The sequence below is a fragment of the Eurosta solidaginis genome, chromosome 5 (genome assembly GCF_040869045.1).
Source record: "Eurosta solidaginis isolate ZX-2024a chromosome 5, ASM4086904v1, whole genome shotgun sequence".
Lineage (NCBI taxonomy): Eukaryota > Metazoa > Arthropoda > Insecta > Diptera > Tephritidae > Eurosta > Eurosta solidaginis.
The window spans coordinates 247,511,838-247,531,004 of NC_090323.1; the positions used below are offsets into that span (position 1 = coordinate 247,511,838).

At 38.7% G+C, this 19,167-nt stretch overlaps 2 protein-coding genes across 3 annotated transcripts in view; one reads left to right on the plus strand and one right to left on the minus strand.

Moving 5' to 3' along the window:
* LOC137253109 (uncharacterized) overlaps nucleotides 1–19,167 on the plus strand; it is a 486,773-nt gene that overhangs the window by 279,096 nt on the left and 188,510 nt on the right. The window lies entirely within an intron of this gene.
* Nucleotides 1–19,167, minus strand: part of Chd64 (calponin 3) — a 97,072-nt gene that overhangs the window by 14,084 nt on the left and 63,821 nt on the right. The window contains exons 1-2 of one of the 2 annotated variants that reach the window (XM_067789473.1): nucleotides 6,959–7,094; nucleotides 6,502–6,721 (exon numbers count right to left, since the gene is read on the minus strand). In XM_067789473.1, the coding sequence (XP_067645574.1) occupies nucleotides 6,502–6,721; nucleotides 6,959–6,973 (235 nt within the window). In that variant the 5' untranslated portion in view covers nucleotides 6,974–7,094. Of the gene's footprint in view, nucleotides 1–6,501; nucleotides 6,722–6,958; nucleotides 7,095–19,167 lie in introns of those variants that run through there. The other variant, XM_067789472.1, reaches the window with a different exon arrangement.

The window sequence follows — 19,167 nt, forward strand, 5'->3', positions numbered from 1 at the left end:
TCACATTATATGTTATATGCAATGGCGATCTTTACAAATGATACACTTATCATCGAACAGCTAATCACCGAAACTCAAAAATGGAAAGACATTATATATAGAATTTTGGACACTATTTTATTTTTGGGTGAAAGAGGTCTAGCTTTCAAGGCGAAGGTCTTGGTGAACAAAACGATGGACATTTTTTGGGCATCTAAGATCTCATAAGCCATTATGATCCTATACTTAGAGATCATTTGGAGAAAGTTAGGATTTCACAACAGCAGCACAAACATTTTCAAGTACACTATCTTTCCCCAGACATTCAGAACGAGTTTATAGAAATTGGGCAAACACGTGAGGGAAACTATATTAGATCAAGGCACGAAAGCCAAGTATTTTGCTATTATCGTTGATGCTATGCCTGATGCTAGTCACGTTGACTACGTTCATTTTTCGCTAACTCCATTTCAATTCGAAAGCAACAAATTTTACAATTCAAGAACGGTTTTTGGCTTTCGTGAATTGTAACCAAAAAACTCGTCAGAAAATCGCTGATCTAATTTGCCATACTCTAGGTAAACATGAAATCCCATTAAAAGATTGTCGTGGACAAGGGTACGATAACGGCGCCAATATGAAAGGAGCTTACAACGGAGCACTACCTCACATTCTCGACAAAAACTCGAATGTTGATTACTCGCCTTGTGCAACCCACAGTCTCAATTTATGTGGTGTTGATGCTGCAGAATGTTGTACGGCTGCAATTACTTTCTTCGGAGTTCTACAAAAATGTTTTACTATTTTCAGCAGCACTCCACAACGATGGGACATCCTCAAAAAAAATGTACCGAGCTCTCTTCATAGTCTTTCAGCCAAAAGCCAAATTTGACTGCGCAAGCATACGGCGATGTTACCGGCATACTCAAGTACATCAACAAGTTCGAATGTATCTTGCTGTCCTCAATTTGGTTCAAAATACTGACTACCACAATTGAAAAAAAACGTGGTCCTCCAAGCTAGAGACGCCACCAGAGATGTTGAGGTCCGACATCTAGATGCCTTATTAGCTGATTTGAAGTTGATCAGGAGCCAATGGGAAACAATTTTAAACGAATGCAAAAAAGTTGCTACTCAATTGAACATCTCGCCAAAGTTTCCGGACATTCGAAAGAGAAAACCCAAAAGACGTTCTGAAGATAATTTAAATGAGATTATTACGGATGATTCAGTCTGATTTTAAAAACAATACATTCCTGGTGACCGTTGATTCGGTAATCACTGGCATTACTGAACGATTTGCAGCTATGAGAAATTTGAGCGATACGTTTTCCTTTTTATGGCAATTTGAAGACATGGATGAAACTACGGTTCGGGCGAGCGCAGCAAAATAATTCACTTGAAACACATTTACGAAGTAAATTTTGATAAAGGTTCGTCACCGTTGGAATTGCTAAATGCCATCTACATATGTTACAAATCTGTATACGATTTTCCCCAACATTTGTGTTTCTTTACGTATCTTTGGCACTATACCTGTCACTGTAGCTAGTGCAGAACGTTCCTTCAGCGTCCTTTCAAGAATCAAAAGCTTTCATAGATCGTGTTCATCTCAAGAGCGAGTTTCAGGACTTGCCACGCTTTGTGTTGAATCCGTTTTGGCAAGACAGTTAAATTTTGATATTATTATAAAAATTTTGCAGCGAAAAAAACAAGTAAAGCCACTCTTTGATATCCGAACTTTCTATATTGAATAATTAAAATTTATAATCATCATTAAATTTATAAGAAATGTATTAAAATGTTACCAAATAACTAGACAAGATTATTTGAAACAATATGTGGCTGTTAAAAGAGAATTTTATTTCTACGTTACAATAAAATAGTATAAATAGTAAATATTCTGTGTTAATTTTATTGTCAGCTCTTAGTCCAAAAATCATTTAGTTGATGTGGCAAAAAATTTTTTTGATGTAATCCATCAATAATGATTCATGAATGAGACGTCATTAATTCAAGTTAATCAAATGTATTAGTGGATTTTTTATAGGGGCCCGTAAATTGTTTAGTCCCGGGCCCGGATTTTCTTTCTACGGCCCTGCATTATGCTATGGGGGTTACACTATCGGTTGAATTAGTTTTAATCTGTAATCCAGCGTTTTTCAAGTTTAAGTTTACCCAGTAAGCATTTTAAGTCAAAAAAGAGTCGGAAAATATCTAAATTGGAGCGTTTACATTCGGTATGTGCTCATTTGGGAGGCCGAAACCAATGTACTTCCCTTCTTGCAATGGTCGTCCTATATGAGCCTATTAACGTATATCATTTGAGCCTAAATAAGAGTCCGACATAAGTCTCAAAAGGCGTTTAAACAGCTCATATTATGCTCTACTGGAACTTTCCGGCATCATTTTTAACTCTAATAAACTCTGATTATCTGACACTATATGGCCTATTTATTAGGCATCGTCAGCGCTTATTGGGGTCATATATAGTTCGACACACCTGGACAGAGCGTGGCAGCTTTGCGGTCACATTAAAAAGTTCGAGAAACGTCCATGAGCGGAAATACGTCGATGCTTATACAAAAAAAAAAAAAAAAAAAATAGAAAGGGTAACAATAATTTACAAATATAATTCATTTTGTATTAAAATGAGAAATTGTCGTAACAAAGTTGCAAAATTTGTTCCAAACTCGCTGTGACGAACATAAATAGTTGATAAATGATAATTTTTGCATTCTAAGTTAAATTAAATTTTCTTTTACCCTTCTACCTACGACTTCTTTCAGACTAATTGTTGACTCCGAGTGTTTGCTGGGTTGTTTGCTTAAAATCATAACGAAAATTTTTTAATTTCAAATGACGTACAAATTTAATTGCTGAATTGTAATTCCAAGCAGCCTCGATTCAAATGATTTTTAAATACCCAAAAAAAGATACAAAAAACGAATATTACGGGTATTTTCCTGGTATTTACCCATAAAAATGGTAAATACCCGGTAGAATCCCAACTCTAGTCATGAAAAAACCTTACAAATCAAAGTCGAAAAAACGTCAAAAAATGAAATTTCGCAGGCTCGAAAATTATTTTTTTGGGTATGCGTAGTGAAACTTTTTTCCTGAGCCCAAATTCTATCGAAAAATCGATGGCGCGATATCGGTTAATAAATCGACCCAGTCTAATGTACATGTTTATGACTGCTTTGTTTATAAAATGTTTATACCCATGTGCTGTGTAAAATAAAATTAAGCCGTATGAGCATTTTTCTTAAAAAAAACACGCACAATTTTTATCTGCCATTCCGATTCATCATGATTCAATCACAAGAGGTTTGCTCCGGCTGACAAATTTTTTGACAACTGCAGCCATTTTTCTCACAAATCGAATTTACATCCGGTAACTGTGTTGTTTCTTTGCGATTTTTCGAAAAATATTAGTAGCATAGGAAGCAACCAGTTTACAAATACCCGATAAGTACGGAACTGCATAATTCCTTAGAACAATTTTTTAATTTTATGATGAATTTATTAAATATTCCATGATCTATAAGTGTGACTGAACATAGGTAATTTTATGAAAAGTACGGACAACAAACCTATGAACCTACGAATCCTAGATCAATCCTAGATCAATTTAAAGTTCAACTCGTCTAGTAAATCGATTCACTTAAATGTCATTAGTAAACAATGGAGATGCCATAACGAAATGTACCCATTGAGCATGTTAATTTATTCATTACGTATTGTCGGAACATTCGTCTCCACTAAAGAATTTGTGGAATTGGTTTATTTTCGAATATTATGTATATACTTATTTGATATATGGGGACCTCGTGAGGAAGTATCAACCGAATGTGTTCCGAATATTTTAAATTATCGGTCTATCCTGAACACTTCCATGAATACTTAAACGGAAAAGAGCTTTCCGAAATTTCAGAATAAAAAGGTAAATACTCCATGTGTAGCAGGACCGCACAAAAGCTTAGCTCCTCTGTCAAAGTCAAGGCCGGATTATAAACTTCCAAGGCCATAAGCCATTTATTTTTTTGTCAGTTCATTGCGGCTGCCAGTTCGAAATCGTCCTATCTCAACATATTTTTCAAAAATTTACCATATTAGGATTTGTCACAGAAACACCCTATATAAGAATTAGGTTGAAGAACGCCTTATCTCAAATAATTTTCATTAACTCTCTCTTATGTCAAAATGCATTGAACTTATGCTCAGAGAGGGTTTTTGAAAAAAATTTTGAGATAGTGTATGTTGAATAAAATTCTGACGTACGGCATTATTTAAGTAAATTCTGAAAGAATTGCCAAACCAACATAACTCTATCAATTCTCCAAATATTTAGTAGAAAATGAACTATTTCCCCAAAACCTGTTGGTATTTACAAATTTAGTATCACTTCTAATATACTACTAATGGTACTTTTCTCCTACAATTTTCGCTGAAAGGGATTGAATTATTCCCCGTTTTCCTTGCTTCGTAAAAGCAACCCGCCCAGATTTTTACGTTGGGAGTGTCAAAGCTCTGTCATCATTGGAAAACAAACCTCTAGTAATTGAATCATGCGGATTCATAAATTAGTGCTGCGAATTTAGGGAAATTCCGCTTATTTGAAACCTTCTGCTAACGTTCGAATCGCTAAACTGTTGAATAAATCACTCAAATATTCTGTATTGCAAAATGGTCTTTATTAGACTACTTTGTGACTAGTACAATTATACTGCACAATTTCACCTCGCAACTAGCGTGTTAAATCAAACTGAATCTGATTACTCAGCTTGCGCTGCTTTAATACTCTCCGTTGCTTCGTTCGCATATTTCTCCTAAGGTCTAGACGTTTCGCCTTCTAGAACTTTTGTATCGTCTGCTTGGTTACCATCTATAAACATGTATATTTGAAGTTTATGTTTATCTTGTAGCTATATGCGGGTGCATGTGTGAGTAACTACTTCGGCTGATGATTACATGTGTTTGTGAGTATCTCTTCGTTGCTGTGTATGTATGTATGTAAATGATGATTGATTTGTTCATGTAGACAAGAGTGGCAGCTAGCTTTATTGTTGTTGTGCCTTTATTTACTAACAACATAGTGATGCTAACATTCGCCACAATATTGAAGTGCAAATCGCAATACATGTACAAAATTGTATATACATACACTGACATTTTTTTTTGCATTTAAAAAAAAATTAGTTTTTAAATGTTCAAAAAGCTCAAAAGTTTCAATTTATCGATTGCTTAGAACATTTCGTAGATCGCCTTATCATCACAATACTCAAGAGCAATTCAACTTAATTCTCAAAATCCAGCACAAGAATTCCACTCAGTCAATAACAGGCATTCAGATCATCTCCACCAATTTATTTTACGACACGTGAATTATTACCGGAGTTACACCTTCGGAATTGTGGTGAAAAACTGAGTCTAAATAGGCGTATGCAAGTTTCCAAGTCTTATCTCAAATTCCTAGCTCAAACCCTTAACTGGCTGAAGTAATTTTTATTGCCTTAATCAATCAAAGAGTTTTTATTTGTTGAGAGCCGTTACTCGATACTTTGGCAACAACAAAGCAAACAATTCATGCTGAATGTTTTCTCAAGGATGTTTTGGTTATTTTTCTTTAACTGCATCCTTTATATATTTCTGCGGTGTACACAAATACGCTACGAAAATATATAGAAAGCATTTTACAAACATATCTGGCTAAAAAAAAACCAGCGACTACCTTGAGAAATATAAATATAAACATCGAGTAATTTGCCCAAGTATCGAATGACGGCTCTTAACAAATAAAAACTTTTTTGAATGAATAAAATTTGAATACAAAATTTTTTGGTGCCATAATATTGCATGGGGTTGAGCAGCTCTGCATAAACAAATAGGCACATTTCAAAAAAATATCATATCAAAAAAATGTTTCTAATTACTCTGGATGTGAGACTCTAGGTAAATAAAGGTGAAACTCTAAACATTTTCAATTACCCAACAAGCAAAGTAAAAGAAAAGTAAGTTTTTAAAAAGTTTACAGAAATAGATATTAGAGAAAAATTGTAAGGTCTACAAACGGCGATGGTTACTAGGACATGTATTTGGTATAGAATTTTGGCATTTTTTTTTATTTTTCGAAATTTTCGATATCGAAAAAGTTGGCGTGGTTATAGTTCGATTTCGTTCATTTTAAATGGCGATCTGAGATAAGTGCCCATAGTTTCAAGAGAAAGGCAGTTCCGAATATGAAGTAAAAGGTTTCTTGTTTTGAACTATTAGGATTAATAGTTGAATGCATTGCTAGACTGTTTACTATGCAGGCGTTTATCCTTAGAGAAAATGAACAAATGACTCATTACTCTCTTATCCCTTCTCTAACCCAACTTCACTCCTACTACAACAACAGCAGAGTACATTATATTCGTTTTCACAAGAAAATAAACTTCCTTACTATACTGTTGTTCTTACTTTGCTTGTAAGCAAAAAAAAAAAAAATTTAGATATATATGTAGAAATTTTACTAACCGGATATATTTTCCATGCATTTGAACGCCATTTTACTTTCGTTGACTTTCTTGACTGAGCCTGGTTGTAGTGAGTTGGCTAATTTGCATAAGAGCACACCATCCTTTAACACTTCAAAAAAGTTGTCCATATCACCAGCTGTGTTGATTGGTTCGCCAGTAACGATCTTGATCCATTCCAGGCATTCTTGGGCCAATTCTTCACTGTATTTTGAGTTTATCTGAAAAATATTTAAAATAAATAAATGGTAAGTTGAGTTGAAAAATGTATATTGTGTTATATCAATTAGGCCATCCACAAGGTATCCTTTTCGCCGTATGTGCCTATGCTTCAATCAAATTTCATATTGAAACCATGAAATTAACTAAAATCTTAAAGTTTTACACGAATACGACACTCTTGTGTATTGTCCAAATGTTTTTTGTACTCATTGTAATGAAATGTTTAAAAGCTTCACCTTATTTTGGTACATAATTTTTGCTTTTTAAATGCTGCTATGAGCTTAAAGTGCAAATCATGAATGAATTTTTTAAATTTGTCAAATGTTAACTTAAAAGGATATTTAACTGCAATTTATTGTTGTTTTAAATTATCAGAGCATTATAGCTATCGGAAATTGTTGCTTATCAATCTGATAAGATTGCAAATCATTGCGATTTCTTTGTATGGGTTTTTTTTCTATTATTATTCTGTGTAAGCACACTCGTATGTAAGGCGATCGTTGTATTGTGGCACACCCAATGTAACTTCAAACACATCTGCATTTTTGGTGTATGCATCTGAAAACATTTTATGACTATGTAACAGAAGTGTAAGAAAATATGGAGCAGGCACACCTAGAAAGTTTTCTGAAACTAAGGAAAGCATATATAATAAGTAAGGAAGCCTAAGTTTGGGTGTAACCGAACATTATATACCCAGCTGTACACTTGAAATACTGTTGTTGTTTGTTTTGTGTGCTTAATAATGTTACAAGCAGGGATGCACCTTAACGTTAAGCTAATCGTTTATCAAAAAATTTCCACCGTTTCCGTTGAAATATTATCGATAAACAAATTATCAAGATAAATTGTATCTCGTTTTTAACTGAAACGAAAAGCCTTCGTTAACGTTAAAAACGTTAACAAAAACGTGATACTTTATGTTTGAATTGTGCTGGCAATGCTATAGCCGTGAAGCCGTAAGGTGGTAACAGCGAGCGGACATACACACAAACTCCATGTAATTTGTTTGTGTAATTCGTTGGTGGTAATGTCAAAAATACTCTGAGAAATGTTCGTACTGTCAAAATTCATGAGAAAAGTTGCAATCAGCTTGGCTAATGCTTTCACCTTTACTGACTCCGCCATCAATCAGCTTTGCCAGCATAGTTTGAAATTAATAATCAACATAAACGATTTGATTTCGTTTTGATATGGCAGAAAACGAAACAAAATCATTTTGTTAATTTGACGTTCTTAACGTTAATAAACGAAACAAAATGACTTTGTTTCGTTTATTAACGTTAATTATCGTAACGAAATGATATCGGTTCGTTGGTTAAGCATGCCTGGTTACAAGGCTGCGCAATAATACATATATGTATGTACATATGGTTCTATTCTGAACTAATTTTCGTTTAAAAGAAGCAAAAAGGATACAGAGGCTAACACCAATGACCTTGAGCGGATAATAATGCAGTTTTCTGCACTGTTTATTTTAAAATAAAGATATAACAGAACAATAAAAATAAGATTGGTAAAAAACTATTTTTCGCTAAGATTTAACTTAATATTTTTGCCTACGACTCTTTTTAAAGTCATTTGTATAGAAGTGGGAGTGGTCCTTAACCAATCTTATCCATTTTGACTAGAAATATTTCCTGCTATAAGGAAAATATGTGTAGCCAATTTGGTTCCGATATGTAAATTTTTCTTTGAGTTATGGCTCCCGAAACATTGAAAATTGCTTAGACAAAAAAGGGGCGGAGCGCAACACTGAATAAAGATAGTTGGTAAAAATGAATAGAAGTAGCAAATTTGCCAGTCAAACAAACCACCGCTGTATAGCTAAATGGTTAGCGCAGCATGCCTAAAGCGTACTGATGATGAAGGCTTAGCACCCTTCGAAATGGATCTATCTGCGCAGCTATGGCAGGTTGTCTGAAAAATTTTCTACTTACTATTCCAAAAACAAAATACAATTTTTCAAATTTAGAAAAATTTAAAAATAACAATAATTATATCGCGATAATTCCTTACCAAAGACGGATAAAGCGATGAAACTTGGTAGGTGAGTTGAACTTATGACGCAGAATAGAAAATTAGTAAAATTTTGGACAATGGGCGTGTCACCGCCCACTTTTAAAAGAAGGTAATTTAGAAATTTTGCAAGCTGTAATTTGGCAGACGTTGAAGATATCATGATGAAATTTGGCAGGAACGTTACTCCTATTACTATATGTACGCTCAATAAAAATTAGCGAAATCGGAGAACGACCACGGCCACTTTTAAAAAAAAATCTTTTAAGTCAAATTTAAAAAAAAAGTTAATATCTTTACAGTATATAAGAAAATTATGTCAACATTCAACTCCAGTTATGATATGGTGCAACAAAATACAAAATTTCAATATGGGCGTGGCTCCGCCCTTTTTCATTTAATTTTTCTAGGATACTTTTATTGCCATAAGTCGAACAAAAATTTACCAATCCTTGTGAAATTTGGTAGAGGCTTAGATTCTAGGACGATAACTGTTTTCTGTGAAAAAGGGCGAAATTGGTTGAAGCCACGCCCAGTATTTATACACAGTCGACCGTCTGTCCTTTCGCTCGGCCGTTAACACGATAACTTGAGCAAAAATCGATATATCTTTACTAAACTCAGTTCACGTAATTATCTGAACACAATTTGTATTGGTATAAAAAATGGCCGAAATCCGACTATATAAGGCCCACTCTCTTTTAAAATCTCATTAACACATTTCATTTGATACCCATATCGTAGAAACAAATTCTAGAGTCAGCCCTGGTCCACCTTTATGGCGATATCCCTAAATGGCGTCCACCTATAGAACTATGGTCAACTCCCTCTTAAAATACTCTTTAATACCTTCCGTTTGATACACATGTCATACAAACACATTCCAGGGTTACTCTAGGTTCATTTTTCTACATAGTGATTTTCCCTTATTTTGTCTCCATAGCTCTCAACTGAGTATGTAATGTTCGGTTACACCCGAACTTAGCCTTCCTTACTTGTTTCTTTCTTCTGTTCTAATTTAAAAATTATTTTCATTAAATGTATCATAAACTCGATTCGAACCCGCTATCTTACAAGTCGTTAGGCGTTAAAAAAAATATATATATATTAGGGTGGGTCGATTTGTTTGGACGAAAGTTAACTGATATTAGTAGGTCATGAAAAAAACCTTAAAAATCAGAGTCGAAAAAAGTAAAAAAATGATATTTCGCAGTCTCGAAAATTTTTTTTGGGTATACGTAGTGGAACTTTTTTTCCTGAGCCCAAATCCTATCGTAAAATCGATGGCGCGATATCGGTTAATAAATCGACCCGGTCTAATATATATAATATCATAAAAAATATTGTTATAGGCCTTGAGCTCGAATTCAAATCAATAATAAAATTAATTGCAGTAAATTAAATTAAATCGATTTACTTCGACGTTTTAGTACACCTTTTCCTTTCAGAAAATTACAATTCAAGTTCAGAATTTCTAATTTAAATTCAGAAATTTCCAATTCAATTTCAGAAATTTCCAATTCAAGTTCAGAAAAAGAACTTGAATTGTAATTTTCTTAACTTGAATTGCAATTTCCTGAACTTAAACTGGAAAAGGTGTAGTTATAGAAAAGGTTTGGATTTATCATCCAAAAATTATCGATACGCTATCAATATGTTATCAATTCGATATCGGATTGTTACCAGATTCTTATTGGAGTATTATCGAAAAGTTTTCAATTACCTATCGAAAAGTTGTCGATTTGCTAAAAAAGGATATCAATTTTTTTTCAGAAACTAATATAATTGTTATCGGAGTGTTATCGATTTTTTCCCTCACTAGGGTAGGCACCTTGTCGTTGGTGTGAGGGCTTAGCCGAACTCCATAGCGCCCGACTATGAGGCGGAGCTGTTTAGGACTGACATCTACACCGTTTCGCCTCATACGAGGGCGGAGGGATGTCGGTGACCAAGAACTGCCAACCCCCTAATCCAGGGTGTTATGCGGACCGTGCCTATTGGACGATTTGCAGCCAGGGGATAAATTCGGCTGTATTCGAACGGAGCCTTCCCGATACCGGGCCACCTCGGGAAGTATTAATGGCCTTACCACAGTAAGGGGCGCTGCTGTGGCGTACGGTTCTTTCCCCGTATATAATACTGGACCGCTGAGCCCGCCTTGTCGGGCAGGTGGTCGTACGACCAAGATGAACGACTCATTACCTGACTGTAATAAGGATGATGTAAAGAGGAGGACTGAGTCGCAATCCAAGGACGACAAATACGAATTAAGCGATGCGTCGGACTCGGGGAGCGAGAGTAGTGCTGATTCAATGAACTCCGTGTTGGAGAAGCACACAAATGAAAACGGAGTAGAAGAGTGGAGAAGGGTACGGAGCAGAGGAAGTAAAAGAGCTCTCTCGCAGTACCGTGCAGCACTAAGAATTGTACAACGCTTGGGAGCAGTGGTCGACCCAACAGAAGTGGAGATCGAGCGCTTGGAATGGGCCCATGAAGCGGTAGAAGTAGGTCGAAGGCAGTTCAAAAGGTTTGCTGCGAGAAACCCTTGGTTTTGCAACCGGTACGAGGAGGAAGAAGCGTCGAATGGCAGAATGAAGAGGCAACGTTCGGCGGAAGGCGACAAGCCTGCTTTCAAGAGGCAGAAAGGACCCAGTCCTAAAGCCGCGAGGCAGGGCAGTCGCATAGACAAGACAAATAGGCCCAAAGCTGTAAGACAGATGGGCTCCAATAGCGAGGTAGCAACTACCTCCAAAGCTGCGAGTCAGAGGGAAGTTCCAATTAAGAAAGTAGGAGATAAGCCAAAGGGAGATAACACTAAGACTCCGGCTTTATCGGAGGCGCTAAAGGGAGTTAACGCTAAGACTCCGGCTTTCTCGGAGGTGCCAAAGGGAGATAACACTAAGACTCCTGCTTTTCCCGAGAAGATGAGTGATGTGGCAAAGCAGTCACTGACTGTGGCGCTGGTTGATCGTAGCAGTCCTTTCGGACAAATGACTACTGAAAGGTGGAGATCTGTGGAAAGGGAGCTTACTAGCTTAATGCTTATGATGATGCGGGAACAACCAAGTAAGCTCCTTCCAACCTTTGATTCGGGGATGGTATAATGGTGTGAGGATGATAGCGTGCGACAATATCGCGAGCTTGCGGTGGCTGGAGGAAGTGGTTCCAAACCTCCAAAGGCAAGGCACGAACGCGCGGTTTGAGGTAGTGGATAAAGCGCAAATCCCCACGGTACCAAAAGTTAAGGTATGGATACCATGCGTGATGAAGTCGGAGGATACACTGCGACTTCTGCAGAATCAGAATCCGAACATACCGACACAGGATTGGAAGGTACTTACTGTATCTCGGCCTACCGAGGATGGTCAGTTCTACATCTTCCAAATAAACAAGCAGGCGGAAGATATTTTGTACACGCAGCTTGGTAAAATGTCCTTTGGCACTGGCAAAATTTACATGCGACTCAGGAAAAGAAGTCCCGAGGATAAAAACCCTAACACGCTAGAGGTGGGCGAAGTCGAAAAGGATCTCAAAATCCTAAGGGAAAAAAGACAGGTGGAGGTCCCCGACGTCACCATGAACGTGCTAGAAGAGGACCAACCGCTAAATGGTGCTGTGACTCGCACAGAGGAACACCCTGCACAACAGTCACGAGAGGCTGAAGGGGGCCTCGAATACTCTAAACCAAACGGGCAAGGGGAGGACGACGACGTCAAGACGAAGGTGCTGGAGGGGGACAAACAGCCCAATGGTGCTGCGAGGCCTACAGGTAAACCTCCAACACAGCAAAGTGGCGTCGAGCGAACTCCTCCTAACCCTTGAGGGGGGTTCGTTTGACGTGGCGCTGATCCAGGAGCCGTGGCTCTCATCGGGAGGAAAGGTTTCTGGACTTAGCGCGCGCGGGTTTGGCGTTTACTACGCGCAAACGGAAGGACGGGTGCGAGCTGTAGTAATGGTAAGGAAATAGCTGCATTCATATATGCTGCCTAATTACACCACTGAGGATCTCGTAGCGGTGGCCGTTGAGCAAAAGAATAAGCAGGCATTTATCCTGGCGTCCTGCTACATGGCCCATGCTGCGGAGGTCCCACCGATGGAGTGCAAAAGGCTAGTACAGGAGGAAGGGCGCAAAGGGCGGTTGGTCATAGGCGCAGATGCAAATGCGCACCACAATGCGTGGGGAAGAGCAGATACGAAAGAGAGGCGCATCTCTGTTTTGTTACATCCTGCAAACCAATTTGCTGATAGCCAACAGGGGAAATGTCCCTACATACATTGGTCCAACATCCAGCAATGTTCTGGATATTACATTGAGCTCCGAGCGTGATATATCAAGGTATGACTGGATGGTTCTTGATAGACCATCCTTCTCCGACCATGCGTATATCAGCTTCAACATCCCCCTAAAGAGGGTAGAGAAGGGAGGAACCTTTAGAAACCCTAGGTCAACGAACTGGACTAAATTCCAGAAATATGTAGAAACAAAACTGGGACAACCCAAAGAGGTTGCTAATGTAGAGGAACTGGAGGAGTCGAATGAATTCCTAACAAGGACGCTTATGACTGCGTATAACAAAGCTTGCCCTCTAAGAAGATTCAGAGGAAAAGCAAAGCCGCCATGGTGGCGCAATGAGCTGAGTCTTCTAAGAAGACAGGTAAAAGAAATGTTTAAGCTCGCAAAGACCGCGGAAAGCGAAGCGTGTCGGGACGAGTACAGGGATCTACTGAGGATCTACAAGCGCCAAATTACCAGGTCGAAGAGAAACTCATGGAAAAGTTTCTGTACGGACATAGAGTGCTCCAGCGAAACAGCACGGTTGAAAAAAGTCCTAGCAAAGGGAAACATAGTCCAGGGACTAATAAAGAAAGAGAACGGGGAATGGTCACGTAATAGTGAGGAATCCCTTGAAGTGCTTCTCGATACACATTTCCCATCGGGAGACGGTTCAGAGGAGCCAGCAGACATCACTCACACTTCGATCACGGAGCTAGTAGTGCCGGGCTTGGTGACCGATACCAAGATCGAGTGGGCAGTGAAGACGTTTTCTAAGTTTAAATCGCCGGGCCCAGATGGTATATTCCCGGCCATGCTACAAGTCTCAAGTAGGGCGGTCGTGGAATGGCTTAAAATAATATTCGATGGGTGCATACGACTGAATCATGTACCGCACTCTTGGAGAACTGCTCGTGTAGCTTTTCTACCAAAGGCGGGGAAGATCGGTCACATGTATTCCAAATACTATAGACCCATTAGCTTAACATCATTTCTGCTCAAAACCTTTGAGAGGCTGATAGATGTGTACATAAAGTCCAACGTGGATGAAAAGCTGCTCTCCACAACACAGCATGCGTACACCAAAGGCAAGTCGGTAGACACCGCATTGCATAGGGTGGTAATAAGCATAGAAAAATCCCTGGAATATAAGGAGTATGCTCTAGGAGTCTTCTTGGACATTGCCGGGGCTTTCAATAATGTTGCAAAATGGGCGATTATGGATGGTCTTAATTACATTAAAGTACATCCAGCCTTAATCAGATGGATCGACTGCATGTTAAATTGCAGAAAGATTACATCACAATGGGGATTGTACAAGGCCACGAAATCAGTGGACAGGGGCACGCCGCAGGGAGGGGTGCTATCACCTCTGCTGTGGACGCTGGTCATCAACCAACTGCTCAGGCAATTCGATGAGGGACCCGTAAAACTTACGGCTTACGCAGATGACGTTGCAATTGTCATAAGTGGAAAGTGCCTTCCAACGATTAGTTCTTTGATGGATCCGGCGCTTCGCGATATTCATACCTAGGATTAGATGCCGGGTTGAAAGTCAATGCGGAGAAGACGGATATGGTCTTGTTTACAAAGAGGTACAAGGTCCCAAATTGGACCAGGCCTAATTTAGGAGGGGTGACCTTACAGGAAAAACCTTGCACAAAATATTTAGGAATCATCCTAGACAGGAAGCTCAACGTGGAGGAGAGGGTCAAGAAGGCCTCAACGGCACTCTATGCATGTAAAAGAATGCTGGGGTGTACGTGGGGCCTATCGCCCTCTCTTTCTCATTGGGTTTTTACAGCGATTGTAAGCCCTATTCTATACTATGGAGTTATTGTTTGGTGGAAAGCCACACAAAAAACAACATACCTCAAAAAATTAGAGGGGGTATGCAGACTATCGATGCTTAGCATTACGGGAGCCCTGAAAACAACCCCGACGGCTGCACTGTATGCCATTTTGCACATCCCACCTGTAGACCTGGTAGCAAAGAATAAAGCGTTAACGACCGCAACCAGGCTCGGTGCTTCGGGGCAGCTTGAGCGCCGACCATATGGCCATAGTAGTATAGCGTCATCAATCACAAGACGAACAGACTACATGATTCCCTATCTGCCCTTCGAGGGAGATCTTAAAGCCACAATAGAGGTGGACGGTTGGCGCAGGGGTGCGCAAATGGCGGACGAGGCGATACATGTGTACACCGATGGTTCCAAAGTAGTGGAAGGAGTAGGGTCTGCGGTATACTGCGCTGATCCGGAAATAAGCAGATCCTACAGGCTGCCGGATTACCGTAGCGTTTTCCAAGCGGAAATATTAGCCGTAACCAAAGCAGTAGAAACCCTGGAAGAGAATAGCTTAAGCTGCAACCGTTTTACTTTTATATTGACAGTCAAGCAGCAATTAAGGCAATAATCTCGCATAGCACAGCATCTAAATGCGTGTTAGAGTGTAAGCAATCTCTGGAGAGAATCGGGACAGGGAGAAGCATACATCTATATTGGGTCCCAGGGCATATGGGAATAGATGGGAATGAAAAAGCGGACGAACTAGCTAAAAAGGGCGCATCCCTTGAAGCTTGCTCCGTAGATGTCCCAATTAGATTGGGCGAGATTAAGCGAAGGCGAAAGGTGCACATGATCGACCAAGCGGGAAAGGCGTGGGTTCAAGCGCGGGGCTGTAAAGTGTCGAAGATTATGTGTAGGTCTTACAACCTTAGACTAACACAGTTGCTCCTATCATTAAAAAGAGAGGACTGTAGACTCATGACGGGTATTCTGACTGGACACTGCCTTCTGGCGTCACATGCCTTTAAACTAGGCTTGGTCAGTGATAGCAGATGTAGGAAGTGCGGGTTGGAGGAGGAAACGATCGAGCACGTTCTGTGCTCGTGCCCTGCACTTGCCAGGCTAAGACTCCAGCTATTAGGAGTGATACAGCTGTCAGATCTAGAAGCAGCAAGTGGCTTAAGTCCTAGGAAGCTTCTAGTATTTGCCAAGAGGGCGGAGTTATTTTATAACATAGGTCCTGGTTTTTGATAGGGTTTTTCAGTTTGGTCGTTAAAACAAACTTCTGGTAACATTACGGACTCAATCAGTCTATGTGAGGTCCTCATGGACCGGCCAGTTCAACCTACCTACCTATCGATTTTGTTATGAAAAAGCTAAGGATTTATTATCGACTTCTTAGCGGAGTACCTGTTTACCGGCATGTTACCGATTTGTTAACTACGACTTATGGTTTGTTATGAAACATATACCTATTGTGGCGAATATTACGATTTCTAAACATCACTATGCAGCTAGTAAATAAATGCTGCACAACTACACCAAAACTAGCAGATTAAATAATCAGTTGTTCTGCAGGTCAGCCACTCAGCATGAGAATTCTTATGGCCGTTGTATTAGGGACAACCTCCGCCTATACACATTCTATGCCATTTTAACATTGGCATTTTATTGGGAGTAGCGTCCTGCCACACGTAGAAAACTAAATACCTTGAGAAATATCACACTCTTGCTCTTACCAGGACGCCCACGGTACACACTGTAGACTTTAGGGTGTACTTTTTCTCAACGTGCCACACACTGTAGATTTTGAGCTCTATTTGTTCTCAACATAGCTGACATTGTAAATTAAATGCCTTGAGGAATATTCACCAAACATATAAGTAGGTGCTTGTCGAATAGGGTATCTTGCCACTACTAGAACAGGATAGAAAACAGCCATACATACATGTAAAACGCAGCTAAAAGCGCGGACGATATTACGCACACAAGTACACAGTAACAAAGAGTGCAAACGACAAAATACACACATGTACACAGAAAAAAGAGCGCATATGACATTGCAGATTAACAGATATATGTACATGTGTATAGCCAAGGTCTATACCCTGGGAGAAAAAATGCGGGCCAACTTAGGGAATAAAATCAAAGAAAAAGTTAATCAGTTTGATTTCAACACGCAACATAAAATTCTGAGGATCTACTACCATGGCAGTGCTGTTAATGAAGCGCCTTTTAATGAATAAAAAACGACCTGTGAAAAAAATCGCCGCTAGGTGGCGCAAGGATCGAGATATTAAAAAAATCGTATTTATGGTCCGATTTGGTCCATATTTGGAACAAATATTACATACAGTCTGGTAGAAGTGACATCAAAATATTTTGGAGTTCGAGGAGGAACAAGCATAGTGTAAAATGTTTGGAAGGATTATGTATTGAGGACTTAGATTGTAACAAATTGTCAGGAAAGAGTCCTTGTAATAATGAGTCACTAAATGAACTAAATGAGAAATAATAGGCAATTAAATAAAGACTAAAAACTTCAAATTAAAATAATAAAAAAAATTTTGTTAAACGGTATTATTGAAAACAATACTTGCTTGAACAAATAATAATACGAAAAGCTAGAAAATAATTAGGTAGATCCTAGGTACTAGTCATCACACTCCTCATCAAACTAGGGCGTTGATCAGACAATAAATAAAAGCGTTGGACGCATCAAATTTCTATTGATAGTCATAAGTAAGACCAACTGACCTTAATAAGGTTATGCTATGCCTCACACTTTTAGAAATTTCACGCGCCCAACGCTTTTATTTAATTGTCTGATCAACGCCCTAGATTGATGAGGAGTATGATGACTTAGTACCTAGGACCTACCTAATTATTTTCTAGCTTTTAGTATTATTATTATTTCAAGTGAGTATTGTTTTCAATAAAACCGTTTAACGAGAGTAGTATATACAGTACTTTCGCATATATAGAAAAACCACACCAAAATTAATCTATATGTCTAATTTTTAGTTGAAAAACAGCATATGTTGAAAAGTGCAGATGCAAAAACGTTATGTTCAATATATAAGTTTCAGTTAAAATGTAAATGGGGTTACATTAACTGCCACGGGCTGTCTTCTTATGACCCCAGAACACCATCTACATAATGAGGCGAGAATACTACCCATCAGGGAGTGAAATGAGATGGTAACCAAACAGTTCCTCTTGAATACCCAGAAACCTGGGCATCGCAACAGACATCTGATTGATGAGCCAGCACCGCCCAGGGGGTTAAGGAGTCATCTCTGAAAACACAAGCAGGTCCTCAGTGAACTCCACAAACAGGCGTCGGACCTTTATGCCAGGAATTGCCCGGTGAATCCAATACTCAAAGAACAGTACCCAAAACTTGCGGAAGAGGAACGCACACTCCCCAGGGAAACGCGAGTCACTCAACTTCGATCTGGATACTGTAACAGGTTAAACTCTTACCTATCCAAAATCAACCCCGAAATACAAAACGTATGCCCTGCTTGCAATGTGTCCCCACATGACACCAACGATCTCTTTAATTGTAATGTGGAACCAACGCCTCTAACACCCCTCACATTACGGTCCACCCCTGTTGAAACAGCAAGTTTCCTTGGACTCCCGTTTGAGGATATTGATGACAATTTGTCATCGGTCGCACCTATTGGATGGGGTGAAGCACTGCTACAACAACAACAAGAACAGTTAAAATGTACATACCAACGTTATTTATTAGGACGGCAGAATAATATATGGAATACTTCTTCAGATGGTATTAAATAAAGTGCGGGGACTTGGGCCCCAGTTATGTTTAAATGAGCATTCGACTTAAAGATTTGGTTTATGCTTGAAAAAAAAGTAAGTATTATGTATAAATCATCAATGCATGATGATGTAATATGTGTGTGTGTTTTGTTTAACATATCCAATTATGGACTATTATATTTTCATAATTTGTTAAATATATTGCTTTGTAAATGAATTGCTTTCTATTGCTACGCCTTTTTCGGAAATTCAATATCGAGAGCACGAATATAAATAGACATAAATTTGTTCAAAAGAGCATCCGTATATGGTTAACATTGTAAAACATGCTGACATTGTATTTTGTTGTTACATACATATATCTGATTTGTGTTCTCGAACATTTCTTTGTCATGGCTGGGAAGTAAGTTGTTCCATACAAAAATTGTGTTAACGCTAAGGATGAAAATGATAACAATAAAGTATCGACATTTTTGATCCCTTTCAGCATTTTCAGCAACTATTCATACCATTTGTGCTTTATGATTTATTGGAACAGGTCGAGAGAGAAAAAACCAGCCACTGCAATTTTTGT